The following is a 19,292-nucleotide window of genomic DNA, read 5'->3' as shown; positions in this document are numbered from 1 at the left end:
CACTAACAGAATAAAGAATACACGAACTTTGACAGGAAAAAATGAACTGGACTGGACTAAACTAACATAACACTTGACTAAACATAACTTGACAAACTAAACTAAACACTTACTAAGACTTGACTGGGTTCTTTAAACAGCAAAACAGGATCACAGGAACATTGACAGGCACGATACACATACACACACAACGCAAGAGCACAGGACAATGAAACAAGAGGGCATTAAATAGGGCAAGACAAATGAGGGATAATGACACAGGGCAGGTGGGAAACATTAGACACGGCAGGGAAGCAATACATGAAATGAGAGGGGCAGGGCCAATGACAAGACACGAGAAAGCACATGAGATGTAAAAAACATAACTCATGGCTTTCTCACATAAAACCTAAGGGCTCCACCCCGAGATCCTGCCACACGACTAGAAATACAGAACCAAGAAGGCAGGACCGTGACAAAAACTATACAATAGTGCAGCTTAACCCATTTTCTTTGGTTGCTAGCAGGCTAACGTTGCTACAGTTAGCCCACGCCATGCCGCGCATGCTCAACTCTCCCTTCCAATTCACAGCTGCCCTTTTTATGGCTGGCTCCGCCTTCGGAACATATTGCAGGTAACAGCACATCAAAACACATATGACAAGAAACAAGAAATAATCAGACCTATACAAATAGATCTAAATAAAAAATAACAAACATAAATAAACAATCCTTTTAATTTGATTTATGTATCTATTAAGCTTAATAAATCAATAATCAATAAATGTCTTAAATCATATTACTGTGTTGTGTGGTTATTTATAATATGCAATAACGAAATATAACACAAGTCTATGTCTGGTCACGGATATCTCTGTGACATCTCCCACTTCTTTTGGACAACCCTTGGGGTGGTCCTGGAAAGAAAATCAGCAGTGCAGTTTTGAGGGCCCTTACGATATTGCAAGTCAAAGTGAAAAGCCTGCATTGCCAGAAACCATCGCGTAATACGCGAATTGGTGTCCTTCATTCGGCCCAACCAAGTTAATGGTCCGAACTTTCTACCTAACAGATAGTATTTAAAAGAGTCCAGTGCTCACTTCACTGCCAGACACTCTTTCTCCACAACAGAGTATCTTGTTTCCCTTGGCAAGAGCTTCCTACTAATATACGCAATAGGGCATAACTGATCCTGCTGCCTTTGTAGGAGTACTGCAGCCAGTCCATAATCTGAAGCATCCGTTTGCCCTATGGCAAATGAATGGTTGTTGAAATTTTGGGCTCTGTAACACAGGTTCACCACACAAAGAGTTTTTCAAATCCATAAAAGCATTGTCACAATCTTTAGTCCACACAAATTTATTGGGTTGTTTTTTCTTTGTGAGATCAGTAAGGGGCTTTGCCCTTGAAGAAAAATGTGTGACGAATCCTCTATACCACCCTACTAATCCCAACAAAGATCGTACCTGCTTCTTCGTAGCTGGCCGCTTGGCATGCTTGACAGCCTCAACCTTCCCGATCTGTGGTCGTATGACCCCACGACCCAGTACATGTCCCAGGTATGTTGTCTCAGCTTTGGCAATGTTGCATTTATCAGGCCGTATTGTTAGTCCTGCTGCTTTAATCCTTGACAATATCTCCTTCACCTTCTGCAAATGGTGTTCCCAATTCTCACTGAATATGATTATGTCATCCAGATATGCGGCTGCAAATTCCTGTGTGCCTCTTAGAATCTGGTCCACCAACCTTTGAAACGTTGAGGGCGCTCCGTGAAGCCCAAATGGTAAGACCTGGAAATGAAAGTGTCCCAATGGTGTATTAAAAGCAGTCAATTCTTTACTTTCTACACTTAATGGTACTTGCCAGTAGCCTTTACACAAGTCCAGCGTGGTGAGAAACTGTGCCTTACTCAGTCTCTCTATCAGCTCATCCACTCTGGGCATGGGATACGGGTCAAACTTGCTCACAGCATTCAATTTCCTAAAGTCTAAACAGAAGTGTATTGTTTCATCCTTTTTGGGAACTAACACAATGGGGTTATTCCATTCACTACTGGAGGGTTCTATCACTCCCAGTTTCTGCATTGCATCAATTTCTTCCTTCAACAATGGCAACAGTTTTTGTGGTACTCTGTATGGATGTTGGTGAATTGGCTTACTATCCTTTAGATATATGTGATGCTGGACAAGGTCCATCTTACCGGGTGAGTTGTGGAACAGTTGGATAGGGATAACCTTTAGCAGATGTTCCTCTTTCTCCTCCGTGAGATGTTGCAAATCCAGACAGCCCTCATCCTGTTGAACAGGCAGGTATTGTTCCTCCAAGTCCTCCTCCATATTCACCGCCCTTACCAGAAGCTCTTGTTTATCAAGTACTGCCTTCTCTGGTTGCGAGACCTGCTCATGCCACTTATTTGGCATATTTACATGAAAGATCTGTAATGGCTGCTGTCTGGAAGGCATCTCAATCTCGTAGTTAACTACATTAACTTTCCTTTTCACCTTGAATGGACCCTGCCATTTCGCCAACAATTTGTTTTCTGATGTAGGCAACAGTAAAAGTACTTGGTCACCTGGCTGAAGCACCCTTTCTCTAGCTTTGTTGTCATACCACACTCTGTTTCGCTTGTGCTTGTTGAAGGTTCTCTCAAGCTATAGTAACTGCTTGCTGCAATTTGTCTCTCATCTGTAATACATATGAAAGCAAGTTTCGCTTACGTGGTTGTAGCGAGGAGGGCGGGACGAGAGCCGTGGGGCAGGAAGGCGGGGCCGGTGGCGTGAGTGATAATGAGTATCAGCTGTACGCGCACCGGTCCCGCATGCCTCACGGGGAGCTAGGGAGCATAAGAGGACGAGCGACGGGACTGCCGACGAGAGAGGACCGGGCCCGGAAATGTTAAGTTTTATTTATGTTTGTGTGGCCGGCAGTCGACCGTGAGGTGGCTGCCGGCCTTTTACTTCCGTGTTATTGTTTGTTTATTTTTGATTAAAGTTTATTGTTTAAATGTTCGCCGGTTCCCGCCTCCTTCCTTCCCTACATTGAACTTTGTTACATTGGTGCCGAAACCCGGGAGGAAGGAGGGACATGCTGTCGAAGAGCCCTCGCCGCCGAGCGGCCTCGCGGTGCTGAGGAGTTCGGGCAGCGCGGACGAGGGCGTCCGCCAGCGTCTGCCCGAGATCGTGGTGCTGGAACGATGGGATGCGGTGGGGACGGAGAGCCCGCGGCCGTGCTCCTGGGACGAGGTGGGATGGCGGCCATGGAGGGAGCGCGGGAATGCCGGCTGCCCTCAGCCAGGAGCCATCGCCGGCCGCCAAGAGGCGGCCGGAGGATCGCGGCCGTGCTCCTGGGACGAGGTGGGATGGCGGCCATGGAGGTAGCTCGGGAGTGCCGGCTGCCCTCAGCCAGAAGCCATCGCCGGCCGCCAGGAGGCGGAGGAGGATCGGGCCGTCCACTGAACGTCCAGCACCACAGCATAGCACCGCGAGGAAGAGCCTCTCGGCTGGCTGAGGACCGAGCGACGGCGTGTCGGGGAACCGGACAATTTTTTTTTTCCTTTCTCCCCTCTCTCGTCCCTGTAGCTCGGGGTGCTCCCGGCTCCGTTCTCTCGTCTCGTCAGAGCGTACCCCCAGGCGCTGGGGCTCTCAAGGGGGGGCCCCCCGGGGGGGGGAGTAAGCACAGGCGCGGTGGTACCCCCGGCCTGTGAGGGGCGATGGGGGTATGTAGCGAGGAAGGCGGGACAAGAGCCGTGGGGCAGGAAGGCGGGGCCGGTGGCGTGAGTGATAATGAGTATCAACTGTACGCGCACCGGTCCCGCATGCCTCACGGGGAGCTAGGGAGCATAAGAGGACGAGCGACGGGACTGCCGACGAGAGAGGACCGGGCCCGGAAATGTTAAGTTTTATTTATGTTTGTGTGGCCGGCAGTCGACCGTGAGGTGGCTGCCGGCCTTTTACTTCCGTGTTACTGTATTGTTTGTTTATTTTTGATTAAAGTTTATTGTTTAAATGTTCGCCGGTTCCCGCCTCCTTTCTTCCCTACATTGAACTTTGTTACAGTGGTTTATCGTTGTCCTCCCAGCTGTCTCTCAGTACGTCTAGTGGACCCCTGACTTGATGAGCAAAGAGTAGCTCGAAGGGTGCAAAACCTATAGAGGCTTGAGGCACTTCACGATAAGCAAATAACAGGTATGGTAACCATTTGTCCCAATCTTTTCCGGTGTCAGAGACAAATTTACTCAACATGCTTTTCAGAGTTTGATTAAAACGTTCCACCGTCCATCAGTCTGACGATGGTAAGGAGTATTGCGCACCCTCTTAACACCCAACAACTGATACACTTGCTTTAATATACGACTCGTGAAATTTTTGCCCTGATCCGTCAAAACTTCCTTTGGAATGCCTACATGAGAGAAAAAATGGAGTAGTGCACTTGCAACTTGTTTTGCTGTAACGTCCCTTCAAGGATATGCTTCTGGGTATCTGGTAGCATAATCGCAAATGACTAGGATAAATCTATTACCCTTTTGACTCTTTTGCAAGGGACCAACAACATCTACACCTATTCTCTCAAACAGTGTGTTAACTACAGGGATAGGTACCAAAGGCGCTAGAGAGGGTGACTTGCCAGCTGTAATTTGACACTCTAGACATGTCTTACAGAAATTCTTTATGTCACTGTACATGCCGGGCCAATAAAACCTCTTAGCAACTCTCATTAGCATCTTCATAAAGCCTAAGTGTCCAGACCATGGCACTGAATGCCCAATCTCTAGAATCTGTTTGCGGTATTGCTTTGGCATCACCAACTGCATACAGTCATCCTTTGACTGTCTATACAAAAGATTCCCTTTCATTATAAACATGTCATTTTTCAACAAATCCATAGCAGTTTCTTTTCCTGCTCTATCCGGCCATTTGACAATGTCTCATCCTCTCTTTGCAACTTTGCTAAGTCATTAGATATGTCAACATCTATGTTAACAGCATCTGGCTCTTCTAGAGTCACATTCTGCAGTTCTGGTTTATACAGTACATAACACCTGATACCCACTGTCTGCATCTTTGCAATCTCTCTTCAACATCTAGCTTTGCATCAGCTGTTATTTCTTCATTAAAAAATGGCATCTCATGAAGGGTCCGTTCTGCACAACTTTGGGCATGTGACAAATCGCCTAAGCTTAGCCTTCTGTGCTCTTGTTACAACACGAGACCATGCTGTTTCTTGCACTAGGTCTGCTAAAATCGGCATATCCGTGCCTAAAATAACAGGGTATGATAGTGTAGCGGCAACACCAACTTTCATTAGGTACGGTTGTTCATTCACTTCAATGTACATTTCAGCAATGGGCAAGTCTGACTTATCCCCATGAACACAACATAGACAGATTGTATTCTCCTCCAACAACTCTCTCGGCACATATTGCTTTTGTACTAATGTCTGCCCACAACCTGCATCCACCAAAGTTTCAACTGACTTGCCATTCAACAGTACTGAGACAATTGGGTCTTTGGTTAATTTAACTGCCATTATCGGGGTAGGTAAATAACATAATCTGGCTGATTTTTGCTTTTTAAGGGGACAATGGGAATTTATATGCCCTGGTTTTGTACAATTGTAACACACGACATCCTCTTTAAATACTGACTGCTGTCTCACTACATTTGGCATAGGCTTAGGGGAAATGGAATGAAAACTTTGAGCTTGCGGATGCAATTGCGCACTACTCCTCAGCCCCCCAGACTTACCTCTATAGGACGGCAGACTGTCAGCATATTGGAGCATTCCCAAGGGACCCTTTTCTTGCTGTGATGTACGCTTCCACAAAACCTTCTGCTTCTTCTGCAGTCGCGGGATTTCTCTCCTTAACCCAAGTCCGTATTTCAGGAAACAACACACAGATACTGTATATTGCTCTAGCACTATAATGTGCGTTTTAGATGCCCTATCGTAGCTCACCCATTTGGCAAACAAATATTTGAGTCGAACATATAACTCCATAGGCGTTTTGTCAACTGGTATATCCAAAGCACAAAATCTTAGTCTATATGTCTCTGTGCTGATTTCATACTTCTTGAGTATCGCTTCCTTAAGATTGTCATAATCCATCATTGAATGTGGAGACATAGCAACGAATGCCATTCTTGCTTTTCTCGTTAGTAGCGGAATTAAATGGACAGCCCAGTCGTTCTTTGGCCAGTTATACACTTCTGCCAGTCTCTCAAAGGTAGTGAGGTAACTCTCAATCTCGTCGTCATCCTGAAGTTTTGGGAGCTGTGCAGTCAAATTCGACGGTACCACCGTTGATCGATTTGTTGCTGATGTATCGACTCTTGCATGTTCAACGTCCATTTGTAACTGTGTAACCTGGTGTGTAAGGACCATGTATTGTTGCTCTCGTCATACCATCTCTTTGTCTTGTCACTCATCCCTCTCTCTCTGATATTGAAGAAAGGTTTGAAACATATTGCCAAAGGTGCTTCTTCCCCCGACGCGATGCTTCCCGCTGGTTGTAGCACATTTCTATCTGTGCTATTATCGGTTGCTTTCTGCCCATCGTCGGAATCCATTGCTGTAGCCTGTTGTGTCCTTGTCTTTGGTTGCATTTCTCCGTCACACGGTAACCTGCACACGACGTAACACTGTGCTCTCATACCTCGTTTCACTTGCGTTACTCCGATGTGTTGCTATTTTCGCTTTTTCTTCTGACACCATATGTTATAGATAGCCCTTGCGGTTGGAGGCAAAAATGAGGTCTGAGACAGGCAGCAATCCTTTTGAAGCAGAAATGTATTTACATGCACAATGGGAATGAGGAAAAGCCAGAGTTTCACAGTGCTGTCCAAAAACAAAACACTGTAGTGAAAAAAAGAAAAAGAAGAAAAACTATACAATAGTGCAGCTTAGTCCATTTTCTTTGGTTGCTAGCAGCTAACGTTGCTATAGTTAGCCCACGCCATGCCCCGCGTGCTCAACTCTCCCTCTCAATTCACAGCCACCCTTTTTATGGCTGGCCCCGCAATTCGGAACAAACCATCTCTTAGGTAATTCCCACAGCACATCAAAACACACATATGACAAGCAACAAGAAATAATCAGACCTATACAAATAGATCTAAATAAAAAATAACAAACATAAATAAACAATCCTTTTAATTTGATATATGTATCTATTAAGCTTGTATCAATAAATGTCTTAAATCATATTACTGTGTTGTGTGGTTATTTATAATATGCAATAATGAAATATAACACAAGTCTATGTCTGGTCACGGGTATCTCTGTGACAGTAGCCAAAGATACAGTAGCCCACATACACCTGTCCATAAAACTGCACAATACTGGAGGGACGGGGAGAGAGAAAGGGAAGATTAAAAGGAACTCTCACCTCTAGTGTCCTCATCCTCAATTGTGGTGTTGGTACTCTCAGATGACTCCTGTAAATGTCACAATCAGATTTATTGTTATACGATACTTCAATATTAGGATCACATAACTCATAGAGTTCACAAACTATTCATTCTGTCTGCTCTGTGACTTGAGGAAAGAAAGAAATCATAAGTGTCAGCCTTCCCATTTATCCTGCAATAAAATGTATTAGATTTGGATCATCCTAACTGATGGAATGTTAGCTCATCAACAGTAAAATAAAAGTCCAGCTCTTATCAGCAGCCTTTATTTGCTCATAACCTTATGTTGGATTGATTTTTAACTATGGTACAAGGGAATTCAACTCTGTGTTGTATGACAACAATATGGGAAACGCCTCTGCGTTGCTGTGTTTGAAGAACGTTTGCAACTCATCTAATTCTGATTGGCGCGTTTAATATTTTTTGTAATACCAAATGGTCAGTGGTAGGGCGTTTAGAAAGCGTGTTCTTCCCAGTCCTTTCAGAACACCTTCGCTGGCTATTTTTTAATGAAGATGGCCAGGCTCCCCTTCCTCATAATTCTTCATGGTTTATGCCTTTTATAAGCTCTCCCTACTAGATCCATTGGCAGGGATTGGGAGCCCACTCTTTAGCTTCTCCCGCTCAAACATGGAGCCCAGTGCTTGGGCATTCCAATTCAAAGCATTAATGCAGGATGATTCAACACCTGTTTCTACTCGTTACGAGAAGCTATTGGATGTTGTGACTTGAGCAGTGTGCCCTCCGAAACGTTTTCGAGACAGATTAAAATCCGATCACGCAAGTCACTTGACGAAACTGGACATGTGTAATTCATCTGATTGTTGAGGCCACATTTGTCAGGGATTTACTCCTCCAAATGAAGTGCCACTGGCAGCCTTGCTCAAGCTCAAGTTCTTTGTTTTAAATGTAGACACGGGCAGAGGTGGACGAAGTACACAACTTCCTTACTTGAGTTAAAGTACAGATTTCTACTGGTCAAATATTACTCCACTACAAGTAAAAGTTGTAAAGACAGATTCTTACTTAAGTAAAAGTAATAATAATAATAATAATAATAAATTTTATTTAATGGCGCCTTTCAGGACACCCAAGGACACCTTACAACAGAAACACAAGCAAATAAAACACCAATACTTAAAAATAAAAAAAACACAAAGGATTACAATGAATAAGCAGATTTAAAGAGGTAGATTTTGAGTTGTGATTTAAAAATGTTGATAGAGTCCAGCTGACGGATATGGATGAGTAGTGAGTTCCAAAGATTAGGGGCAGCGTGACTAAAGGCTCTGGCCCCCATTGTGACCATTTTAACAGAAGGAATGAACAGGAGACCAGAAGAGGAGGAACGGAGGACACGGGAGGGAGTGTAAGGGTGGAGTAAATCAGACAGATATGTGGGAGCAAGGTTACGAAGTGCCTTAAAGGATAAGAGAAGGAGTTTATATTGAATTCTTTGGGATATTGAGAGCCAGTGAAGTTGGATGAGGATCGGTGTAATATGTTCTATTGATTTAGTGCGGGTAATAATTCTTGCAGCAGAGTTATGAACATTTTGAAGTCGTTGGAGAAGCTTTTGGGGTAAACCGGAAAGAAGGGCATTACAGTAATCGAGGCGTGAGGTGACAAGGGCATGAACAAGAACTTGGGTTGAGTGCTGGGTGAGTGATGGGCGGAGTCTAGAAATGTTGCGTAAATGGAAAAAAGCTATGCGGACTGTATTGTTAATATGTGAAGTAAAAGAAAGAGTAGAGTCCAGTATTACACCTAAACTTTTAACCTGAGAGGAGATGGGAACCAAACAGACTTCAATGCTTATACTGATCGATGGGGATTTGGAGAGTGTAGATTTGGAACCAATGAGAAGAACTTCACTTTTATTACCGTTAAGTTTAAGTTTGTTATTTGTCATCCAAGATGTAATGGCCTGTAGACAGTCAGTAAGTGCAGTGGGGCATGATGAAATACTGGGTTTTGTGGAAATGTACAGTAGAGTGTCGTCAGCGTAGCAGTGAAAATAAATACCAAAGTGCCGAAAAATATTACCGAGGGGGAGGATGTAAATGATGAACAAAAGGGGACCTAACACTGAGCCTTGGGGAACTCCATGATGTAATGGGGATAAAAATGACTTTATGTTTTTCATTTGTACAAACTGTTTCCTGTCGGTGAGATATGAGTTAAACCATTTTAGAGCAATACCAGTGACCCCAGTGCCAGCCAAACGCTCGAGTAAAACTGGATGCGAGATGGTATCAAAGGCGGCACTAAGGTCAAGGAGGATAAGGATGGAGAGAAGGCCAGAATCAGCTGCACGGAGGAGATCATTGGTGATTTTAACTAAGGCGGTTTCAGTGCTATGTTTAGAACGAAAACCGGATTGGAATGGCTCAAACAGATTGTTATTTTGAAGATGATCCTTAAGCTGTGCTGTAACGGTACGTTCAAGAATTTTGGCAGTGAAAGGTAGATTAGAAATGGGACGGTAATTATTGAAGTCTTTGGAATCTATACCAGGTTTCTTAATGATAGGTGTAACTGAAGCAGTTTTGAGTGATAATGGAACAATGCCAGTGGACAATGATAAGTGAACTATAGCAGTGAGGACAGGAGAGAGTGTAGAGAGACAAGATTTAACAAGAAATGTTGGGAGTGGATCAAGGGAACAAGTAGATGAGCGAGCTGAGATGATAATGTTACTGATTTGTTGGCTTGATGGTAAAGTGAAATCAGAGAGTGTGGTAAGTGATGATGTATGCAAGTTATTATTCCAACTACAATCAAGGTGTGTTGAAAAAGATGTAGTCAAATGCTTATGAATTTTGTCAATTTTGTTATGCAAAAAGTCCAGAAAATCTTGACATTGGGATTGAGTAGTGAAGTGGAAGGTGGTATCTGATGGCTTAGTGAGTCCTTGGACAGTAGAAAAAAGTGCTCTGGTATTGAACTCATGATTATTAATTACATGTGTGTAATATTCAGATTTAGCAGAGTTCAGTGCGTTTTTATAGGTGGTAACATGGTCAGAGTACATTTGTTGATGAATAGTAAGTCCAGTTTTATTAGAGAGACGTTCCAAGCGACGGCATTCTTGTTTCAATAAACGGAGACCAGGAGTGAACCAGGGGGAAGATTTTGTAAAGGTAACAGTGCGGGTTCGAAGAGGCGCCAGGGTATCCAATACAGAAAGTAGAATGGTGTTGTATTGATTAATCAGGTCAACAGGGAAGGGGGGTTGTAGATTGAGAGTAGACAATGCCACAGAAAGTTCATTATTCAAATCAGATGTGTTGAGCTTTTTAACATTACGAAAGGATATGGTACGTCGTTGAACTGAGCTGGATGAAGGAATGGAAATATTAAAAATTAAAAACTTATGGTCAGATATGGGAAGATCAAATGCATTGAGATCGAAGGGAGTGAGTCCAGAGCAACATATTAAATCCAGCGTTTTAAAGTACAGAAGTACATGCTTTTAAAAGTACTCAAGTATTAAAAGTAAATTTCCTTTATGTCAGTTGTGCATTGTTTTATTGTCGTATAACTTATGCCTCTGAAGCAACCTACTGAATACACTGAGTAGCTCACAGTATCAGTTGTATTAAAGGAGTAGTTCACTTCAAAATTTGCCCCCATTGACTTTCCATAGTCATTTTTGTTCCTACTATGGAAAGTCAGTGGGGGCAAATTTTGCAGTGAGCAACTCCTTTAAGAGCTTTATATGTTTAGAACATATATGTTTAGTTTAGATATAATCCTGTGTTATCATTTAGCCTAATTATCCTCATTAGCCCCCTAGGCATATATGTATTTATGAGCAGTGTTCTTTTATTTTGTATATTCCCTTTACCAGTTTTAGCAGCAATTTACCAGTAAGTAGTAAGGTTCTTGTAAATAGTAAAGTGTAGAAGCCATGAGTTTATTGGATTTATTACCATTTGTATTACCATAATTTAACTACAAACATAAACTATAGCTAGTATAATGAAACTATGGAATTTTTAGTTGCTGTGGTTTTACTAAAGATTATTAATTGGAGTATGGTTCCTATATATAGAAAATGATAAATATGTAGATAGTGTGGTTTTACTGCAAATACCATCCCTGCAGAAAAAAACAATGAATTTTTGAATTAGAATGAGATTTTTAAATTAAAATCCTCTTTGTAGCGTGTTTTGAGTTTTATTCCAATAGGATTTACCATCCCACCAATAGAATCCATCACACACAAGTAGACAACAAGTATCCATAGTACAATTCCCATTATAACCATTAAATCCATTACATTTTATGTTGTATTTTGGGCAGGGTTCTATTGTTTTTATTTCAACAGGAATACTTCAACTATAGTTACTTCATTTTCCAAATCGCTTTAAATGATATAGCAGCAAATCAGAAGTTAACACGCACGCGTAGCTCAAGGTGTATGTGATGCTTATTTACCGTTTAGCCGTTATGCCGATCATTTTCATGACAATGTTTCTACGATCTTTGACTGATCATAACTCACACATGATTACACCACACTTTAACATGTGCCTTTTTCGTCTTTTATTGTTCTATTTGTCTTTTTAGAGCGCTATCAACGGTGTAGCAGCGCCTACGTTTACATTAGTTTAGCGGGGAAGATCCAGAGTTGCCAGATTTGTGTAAAAAAATCTGCCAAATGGCCATTCAAAGCTTGCCAGAAAACCACGAGCTTAGAAAAACTGAAATACTTGGCAACAGTAAAAGGTCCTGGCAGATCGCAAGCCAGATAAATTGCGCACACAGGAAACACCGCTGCATAGAAACCATTTTCTACTTTTGGACCTTTTTATAAATGTAGTGGAGTAAAAAGTATGATATTTGTCTTTCAAATGTAGTGAAGTTAAAGTACAAGTACTCAGAAAAAATAATACTCAAGTAAGGTACAGATACTCAAAAAGTTTACTTAAGTACAGTACTCAGGTAAATTTACTTCGTTACTGTCCACTTCTGTACAGTATGACTCAAACCAACTAAGAGCTGTGCCCTTAATGCCCACCCATTGTTCAAGACGTTACTTTATACAGTATTAATAATCAGGGGGATATAAACTTTTGACCCGGGCTATTTTTAGAAATTCTGTTATTATTATTTGGTGTGAACTTCATGTTAACATTTCTTTCATAAAATAACTTGTTCAGGGCAGGACTAAATGTTAAACGTCAAAATTCCTCTTATTTTCCCCAATTTTTTTGCATTTTCCAGATCCTACAAAGGGTTATGTAAATTTTTGACTTCAACAAAGCCACACAAGTGTAATATAAGCAGTATGAAGAATGTTCGCGATAGTACTGTGAGATGCAGGGTATATTATGTCAGTGTCCGAAATCGTTCACTCATTTTCATTCACTTCTTCCCCATATAGTGGACTATTTAGCATTCGCTATATAGGGAATAGTGAATGAGTGAACGAGTGAGCGAATTCAGATGCAGTTATAGCCTTTAGAGCTTGGGATCTACATCATTGCGCATTGCATTTGGAGAAGTTGCAGCCATGTTTTAACAACAAATACAAATCATCAGTGGAAAAAACTGCTGTACTTATCTTCAAATTTATAAAAGCTGCTTACACTTGCTTGGAATGAATGGACTAATATTTGAATCCCTTGTTCATTCAAAGGAGTGCTCCCTTAAGGACACGAAGTAATCGCAAAGAGCTATATCACAAATTACATTTCTAAACACATTTCTCATGGTGTGAGCACTTATATATTCAAGCGGATCAGAAATTATGAACCTGTAATAATAAATACAAATGACAAAGCCACATTTGGTCAAGTTGTTTAGTTTCATCAAGTTGAACTTTCACCATTGTGTTGTTCCCTTTCTGTCGGTCTCTCGACGTTGTGTCAAACCGACAGAATGGGGTTTGTCTTGAGAACCTATCATCTTCTGAGTATTTAGAAAAGGCCAATGAAAATTGGCTAATGAAATTTGCATGCCGGGCTCCTCCCCGGATGTCCGGGTATAAGAGGGAAGCCGGTGTGCTCATTCATTCACCTTTTGTTCTTCAGAGCCTACGCATCTGATGAGCTTCTCTACGATCTGGTGATCATTCTTTCTGCTGGAATCTACGACGTGGACAGCGGACGGTCACTTCCTGCAGTGACTCTCCCCTGGGTGTCTCGGCAGTTCCGGAGGTGTTCGAGCAATTTCCTTTTCTAAAAGAGCAAATTTCTCCAGCGTGGCTTGTCCCGCTGTTCTCATGGGTGCAACACACTCATCGAGGAGGGGGACGGACACAATGCCTGCTTCCAGTACGCTGGGGCAGACGTTGTGGATATGTTCTGCCCGCACTGCGGGCGGTGACGATTCAGACGTTGCATCACAGGTGGCTGTGTTCCCACGGCACTCAGCCACCACCTCGTTTGCTCCCCGTTCCGTGGCGGCAGGACTACGGCCCTGCCGTCCGCTATGGCAAGCAGCGAGGGTGATATGAGGATTACTGTGAGCGATAATCCGCCAGCCACGGCTCACGGACCGTTCACACCTCGTTTCGCTTGTCTGACCGTTCCCCAAAAAAAGACGGTCCGCCATCTTATTCCTCAATCACGTATTCGGACACGATGCGTGATGATGAGATTCTCTTGGGTGTAACACACTCATGAGGAGGGGACGGACACAATGCCTGCTTCCAGTACGCTGGGGCAGACGTTGTGGATACGTCCTGCCCGCACTGCGGGCGGTGACGATTCAGACGTTGCGTCACAGGTGGCTGTGTTCCCACGGGACTCAGCCACCACCTCGTTTGCTCCCCGTTCCGTGGCGGCAGGACTACGGCCCTGCCGTCCGCTATGGCAAGCAGCGAGGGTGAGAAGAGGATTACTGTGAGCGATAATCCGCCAGCCACGGCTCACGGACCGTTCACACCTCGTTTCGCTCGTCTGACCGTTCCCCAAAAAAGACGGTCCGCCGTCTTATTCCTCAATCACGTATTCGGACACGATGCGTGATGATGAGAGGTCTCTTGCAGCATCGGGGGGTGACGTACTGCCATCCGACTCCGACGATTCTTCGGGCTCCCTCCCTCGGGGGGTCGAGCCCAGGAAAAAGCGGATGTCGAGATGTCGGCCATGCTTTCCCGGGCCGCCGTGAGTGTTGGGTTGCAGTGCCCGCACTGCCTCTCCCGGCGTTCGCGGCTGGCTACATGGCGCCTCGGGTTTGAGCGCGGCTCCAAGCCGCGCCCGCCCCCAGTGCCGTGTTTACCGGAAGTGCATGAGGAACTTTGCAAGACCTGGAACGCCCCTTCCGGCACGTTTCACGTCAAACAAAGTTCTGTCACCCTCTCTTCCCTCGAGGTTGAGACAGCTGGAGGATGCGTCGGTTTCCCCAGGTGGAGTTGCCGCCGCGGTGCACTCGTGCCCGTAGGTGGCGGCCACTTGGGGGGGCTCGACCTAGACTCCCGTCCAAAGCATGTGGTGTCTCGGCATCTCTGGTGTCGAGAGCTTACATTGCGGCGGACCAGGCTGCCTCCTCTCTCCACGCTATGGCTCCTGCCAGGCCAGGGCGTTGAGAGAGCTCCACGAGGGTAAGACCGACCCAGCGCTTATGCAGGAACCCCCCGCCGTCACCGACCTCGCTCTACGGGCGACCAAGGTGACCACGGGGGCCCTGGGTCGGACGATGTCCACACTTGTGGTCCATGAGGAACTCCTCTGGCCGATACTTGCGCAGATGAGTAACGCTGAGAAGGTCCGCTTTCTCGACGTACCCGTCTCGCAAGGGGGGGCTGGTTGGTGTTACTGTGGAGGGTTCTCGACAGTAAAAAGCAGTCCTCCGTGCCGCAACTCGGCCGCCTCGGCCGTCGAGTCCCGTGCACTGTCTGCTTCCCAGCAGCCCTGGTCCTCTTCAACGCCCTCCAGTGACCTGGAGGAGACAGCGAAGAGGAGACCATCGCCCCATCAGCAGCCGCGGGCAGCGGCTGTCATGGGATCACCTCAGGGGGATCGAGGCTACCATTGGGCCCGACCCCAGCCACAGCGCTGGTAGGTCGGATAGGGACGGTTCCTGCCCCGTCCCTCCATCTGCTGGCCCCCTCTGGGGGGCTGGCGCCCACTTACTCTCAAAAAGGAGAGTTTCCTCTCTCTCTGGGTTACCTCAGCCGCTCTCATCCTCTGCACGACGGTGAACGGCAAACTCGACGTTGCGTCATGGCAAAGCGCAATGTCGAGTATAAACACCAGCCCTCAGCACTCTCAGTCAGACAGTGCGTTGAGCTGTGCAGTCGCCAGGCAGGAAATATGGCAGAGCCGATCTCCTCCCCGGGGGGCCTCCCCCGGCAAGGAATCCGTACTGCTAGCCATCGAACCACCCTCCGCGGGGGCGATGAAGCAGATCAACCTCTAGTCCCCCTGTCACAGTTCTGGGAGCCTGCCCAGACTGTCAGGCTGGCTGAGGAAGACGATCCGTCTCGGCTACGCGATTCAGTTCGCTACACGTCCGCCCAAGTTCCGGGACGTCCTTTTACCTCAGGCAGAGGCAGGGATGCCCCCGTACTTCTGGTGAAGGGAGCGATCGAGCCAGTCCCATTGACCGAGGTGTTCAGCGGGTTTACAGCCCGTACTTCATTGTCCCTAAGAAAGGCGGAGGGTTGCGCCCTATCTTAGATCTGCGTGTTCTGAACAGGCACCTACACAAGCTGCCTTTCAGGATGGTCACGCAGAAGCGCATCCTGGCGTCCATCAGGCGTCAGGACTGGTTCGTGGCAATCGACCTAGGATGCGTACTTCATGTCTCGATCCTCCCTCGACATCGGCCGTTCCGACGGTTCGCGCTCGAGGGACGGGCATATCAGTACAGGGTCCTCCCCTTCGGTCTGTCCCTGTCTCCACGAGTCTTTACGAAGGTCGTGGAAGCCGCCCTCCTTCCCCGTTGGGAAGGAGGTGTACGGGTACTAACTATCTCGACGACTGGCTCAAGTTTAGGCACACTCTCGAGATCTGTGGTCTACACACAGGGACCTGGTGCTCCGGCACCTAGATCGGTGGGGCCACAGGTCAACTGAGATAAGAGCAAGCTCTCCCCGGGCAGAGCATCCTCTTTCTCGGTATGGAACTCGACTCTGTCCTCACGAGCGGCCCCACTCACCCCCAGGGGGGGGGCGCGAGGACTAGCGCGCCCGGTCAGTGTTGAACTGCCTGAGATCAGACAGTCAGCGGTCCCCCTGTAACAAGAGGCTCCTGGGATTCATGGCATCCTCGGCGGCCCCCTCGGGTCGATGCATATACGACCGCTCCAACACTGGCGGCAGAGTCAAGTTCCTTGGAGAGCGTGGCACACAGGCAGCAGGCGTTGGTCACACGCTTTTCTGCCGACACACCCTAAGGGGTGCCGTGTGCAACGGGCGAGCAGTGTCGGGGCGGTGGACGGGCCCCCGCCTGCGTTGGCATTCAACTGCCTAGAGTTGTGGGTTGTGCTACTTGCATTGAGGAACTTCCTCTCGTGCAGAGAAGCACGTGCTGGTCCGGTCGGACAGCACAGCTGCTGTGGCGTATTCTTCACTAAGGCGGCTTCTCGCCATTTAGAGAATCAGGCCTCCGCCCGTGACGGCCAGCGTTAGGGGGCTTCCCAACTTTTTGTGGAAAGCTCTGGGTCCCCCTTCCTCTCCACTGGAAGGTCATAATATCGCGCTAGCGTGTTCGTCTGACTCGCCCAGGCCAGTCAACGTCGCTCCGCAGAGATTGTGACACGGCTCAGTGCTGTGGCGTTTTCCATAGGAACCCCATTCTGTCGGTTCGACACAACGTCGAGAGACCGACAGAAAGGGAACGTCTTGGTTACGGATGTAACCTCGGTTCCCTGATGGAGGGAACGAGACGTTGTGTCCCTCATGCCACAACACTGGCCGCCCACCCCAGCGGTCGGGGGAGGATGCTTTAGGCTCCTCAGACCAAAGGTGAATGAATGAGCACGCCGGCTTCCTTCTTATACCCGGACATCCGGGGAGGAGCCCGGCATGCAAATTTCATTCGCCAATTTTCATTGGCCTTTTCTAAATACTCAGAAGATGATAGGTTCTCAAGACAAACCCCATTCTGTCGGTTCGACACAACGTCTCGTTCCCTCCATCAGGGAACCGAGGTTACATCCGTAACCAAGACGTTTCTAAGCTGGAAAGCAGAAAATTGCGCTTCATTTCAAATCTGTTTTCCACACCGGTCATGAGAGCAGATATGGCACTTCATGAAAGACAAAGCGTTCTGCATTCTAATGTGTTTTTAACAGTATAATAAACATTTAAACATATACGCCCACTTTTTCCCAGTCTCTACTGCAGTGTCCTAAAGTCCAAGAATGCATTGCGTTGCGTTGCTCTATTGCTATTAAAGTGTTATTATTTTAAAGTGGATTAGTGGCAGGACTGTGTGCAAATACAATATTTTATTTTCAACAAAAGTGCTGGCAAAGAGTATAGAATACCAAGAGGCGAAACTCAATAGAACGTTCCATTGCAACACTTGCGCCCAGCAGCAGTCCAATAGGTTTTTGCTGTAGCTATGGCAATATCAGCTGCTTTGTTAAAAGCAGGACACGGTCCCACCGCCTTATTCCTCGACCACGTATTCGGAAAAGGTGCGTGATGATGATGAGATGTCCCTTGCAGCATCGGAGGGTGACTTACTGCCATCCGACTCTGACGATTCCTTGGAGCTCCCTCCCTCGGGGGGTCGAGCCCAGGAAGAAGCGGACGTCGAAATGTCAGCCATGCTTTCCCGGGCCGCCGTGAGCGTTGGGTTGCAGTGCCCGCACTGCCTCTCCCAGCGCTTGCGGCTAGATACATGGTGCCCCCAGTGCCGTGTTTACTTTTTCAGCACGTCCACGTCAAACTAGTGCTGTCGCCCTCTCTTCCCTCGAGGGTGAGGCAGCTAGAGGATACGACGATGTCCCCCAGGTGGAGTGTGCCGTCGCGGTGCACTTGTGCCCGCAGACGGCGGCCACCTGGGGGGCTCGACCTAGACTCCCGTCCAAAGCATGTAGGGTTTTGGCATCTCTGGTGTCGAGAGTTTACATTGCTGCGGGCCAAGCTGCCTCCTCTCTCCACGCTATAGCCATCCTGCAGGTCCATCACGCCAAGGCATTGAGAGAGCTCCACGAGGGTAAGACCGACCCAGTGCTTATGCAGGAACTCCAGGCCACCACCGACCTTGCTCTACGGGCGACCAAGGTGACCGCGCGGGCCCTAGGTCGGGCGATGTCCACACTTGTGGTCCAGGAGAGACACCTCTGGCCGAACCTTGCACAGATGAGTTACGCCGAGAAGGTCCTCTTTCTCGACGCACCCATCTCGCAAGGGGGGGCTGTTCGGTGATACTGTCGAGCAGCAGTTCTCGACAGTATAGAAGCAGACAGAGGCTATCAAGCATATCCTCAGCCGCCCTCCGGCCGTCGAGTCCAGTGCACCGTCTGCTTCCCAGCAGCCCTGGTCCTCTTCGACGCCCTCCAGCTCCGGCACCCCCCACTCAGGCGGCCCCCCGGAAGACGTCAAAGAGGAGACCACCACCCCGTCAGCAGCCGTGGCGAAAGCAGAAGCGGCCCTCATGGGAAGACCCCAGGGAGATCGAGAATACCATCGGGCCCGACCCCAGCTATTCCATCGCTGGGTGGTCAATCCGGGACGGTTCCTGCCCCGTCCCAACAGCCCACTTTCTCAGAAAGAGTTTCCTCTCTCTCCGGGTGTTTATCACAGCCGCTCTCACCCTCTACACGACGGTGTTCGGCAACTTGACCCAATGTCGAGGATAATTAGCAGCCCTCAGCACTCTCAGTCGAGGGTGCGTTGTGCTACATCATCGCCAGGCAGTTAAGTCAGCAGAGCCAATCTCCTCCCCGGGGGCTTCCCCACGGCGAGGGATCCGCACTGCCAGCCATCGAACCACCCCC

At 47.1% G+C, this 19,292-nt stretch overlaps 1 protein-coding gene across 1 annotated transcript in view; it reads right to left on the bottom strand.

The window, feature by feature from the left end:
* camk2a (calcium/calmodulin-dependent protein kinase II alpha) overlaps positions 1-19,292 on the bottom strand; it is a 129,950-nt gene that overhangs the window by 27,560 nt on the left and 83,098 nt on the right. Inside the window, exon 7 of the mRNA XM_057360933.1 lies at positions 7,364-7,412. Within this exon, the coding sequence (XP_057216916.1) occupies positions 7,364-7,412 (49 nt within the window). The remainder of the gene's footprint in view (positions 1-7,363; positions 7,413-19,292) is intronic.

The sequence above is a fragment of the Triplophysa rosa genome, linkage group LG19, assembly GCF_024868665.1.
Source record: "Triplophysa rosa linkage group LG19, Trosa_1v2, whole genome shotgun sequence".
Lineage (NCBI taxonomy): Eukaryota > Metazoa > Chordata > Actinopteri > Cypriniformes > Nemacheilidae > Triplophysa > Triplophysa rosa.
This window is presented reverse-complemented; position numbering and strand designations above follow the sequence as displayed.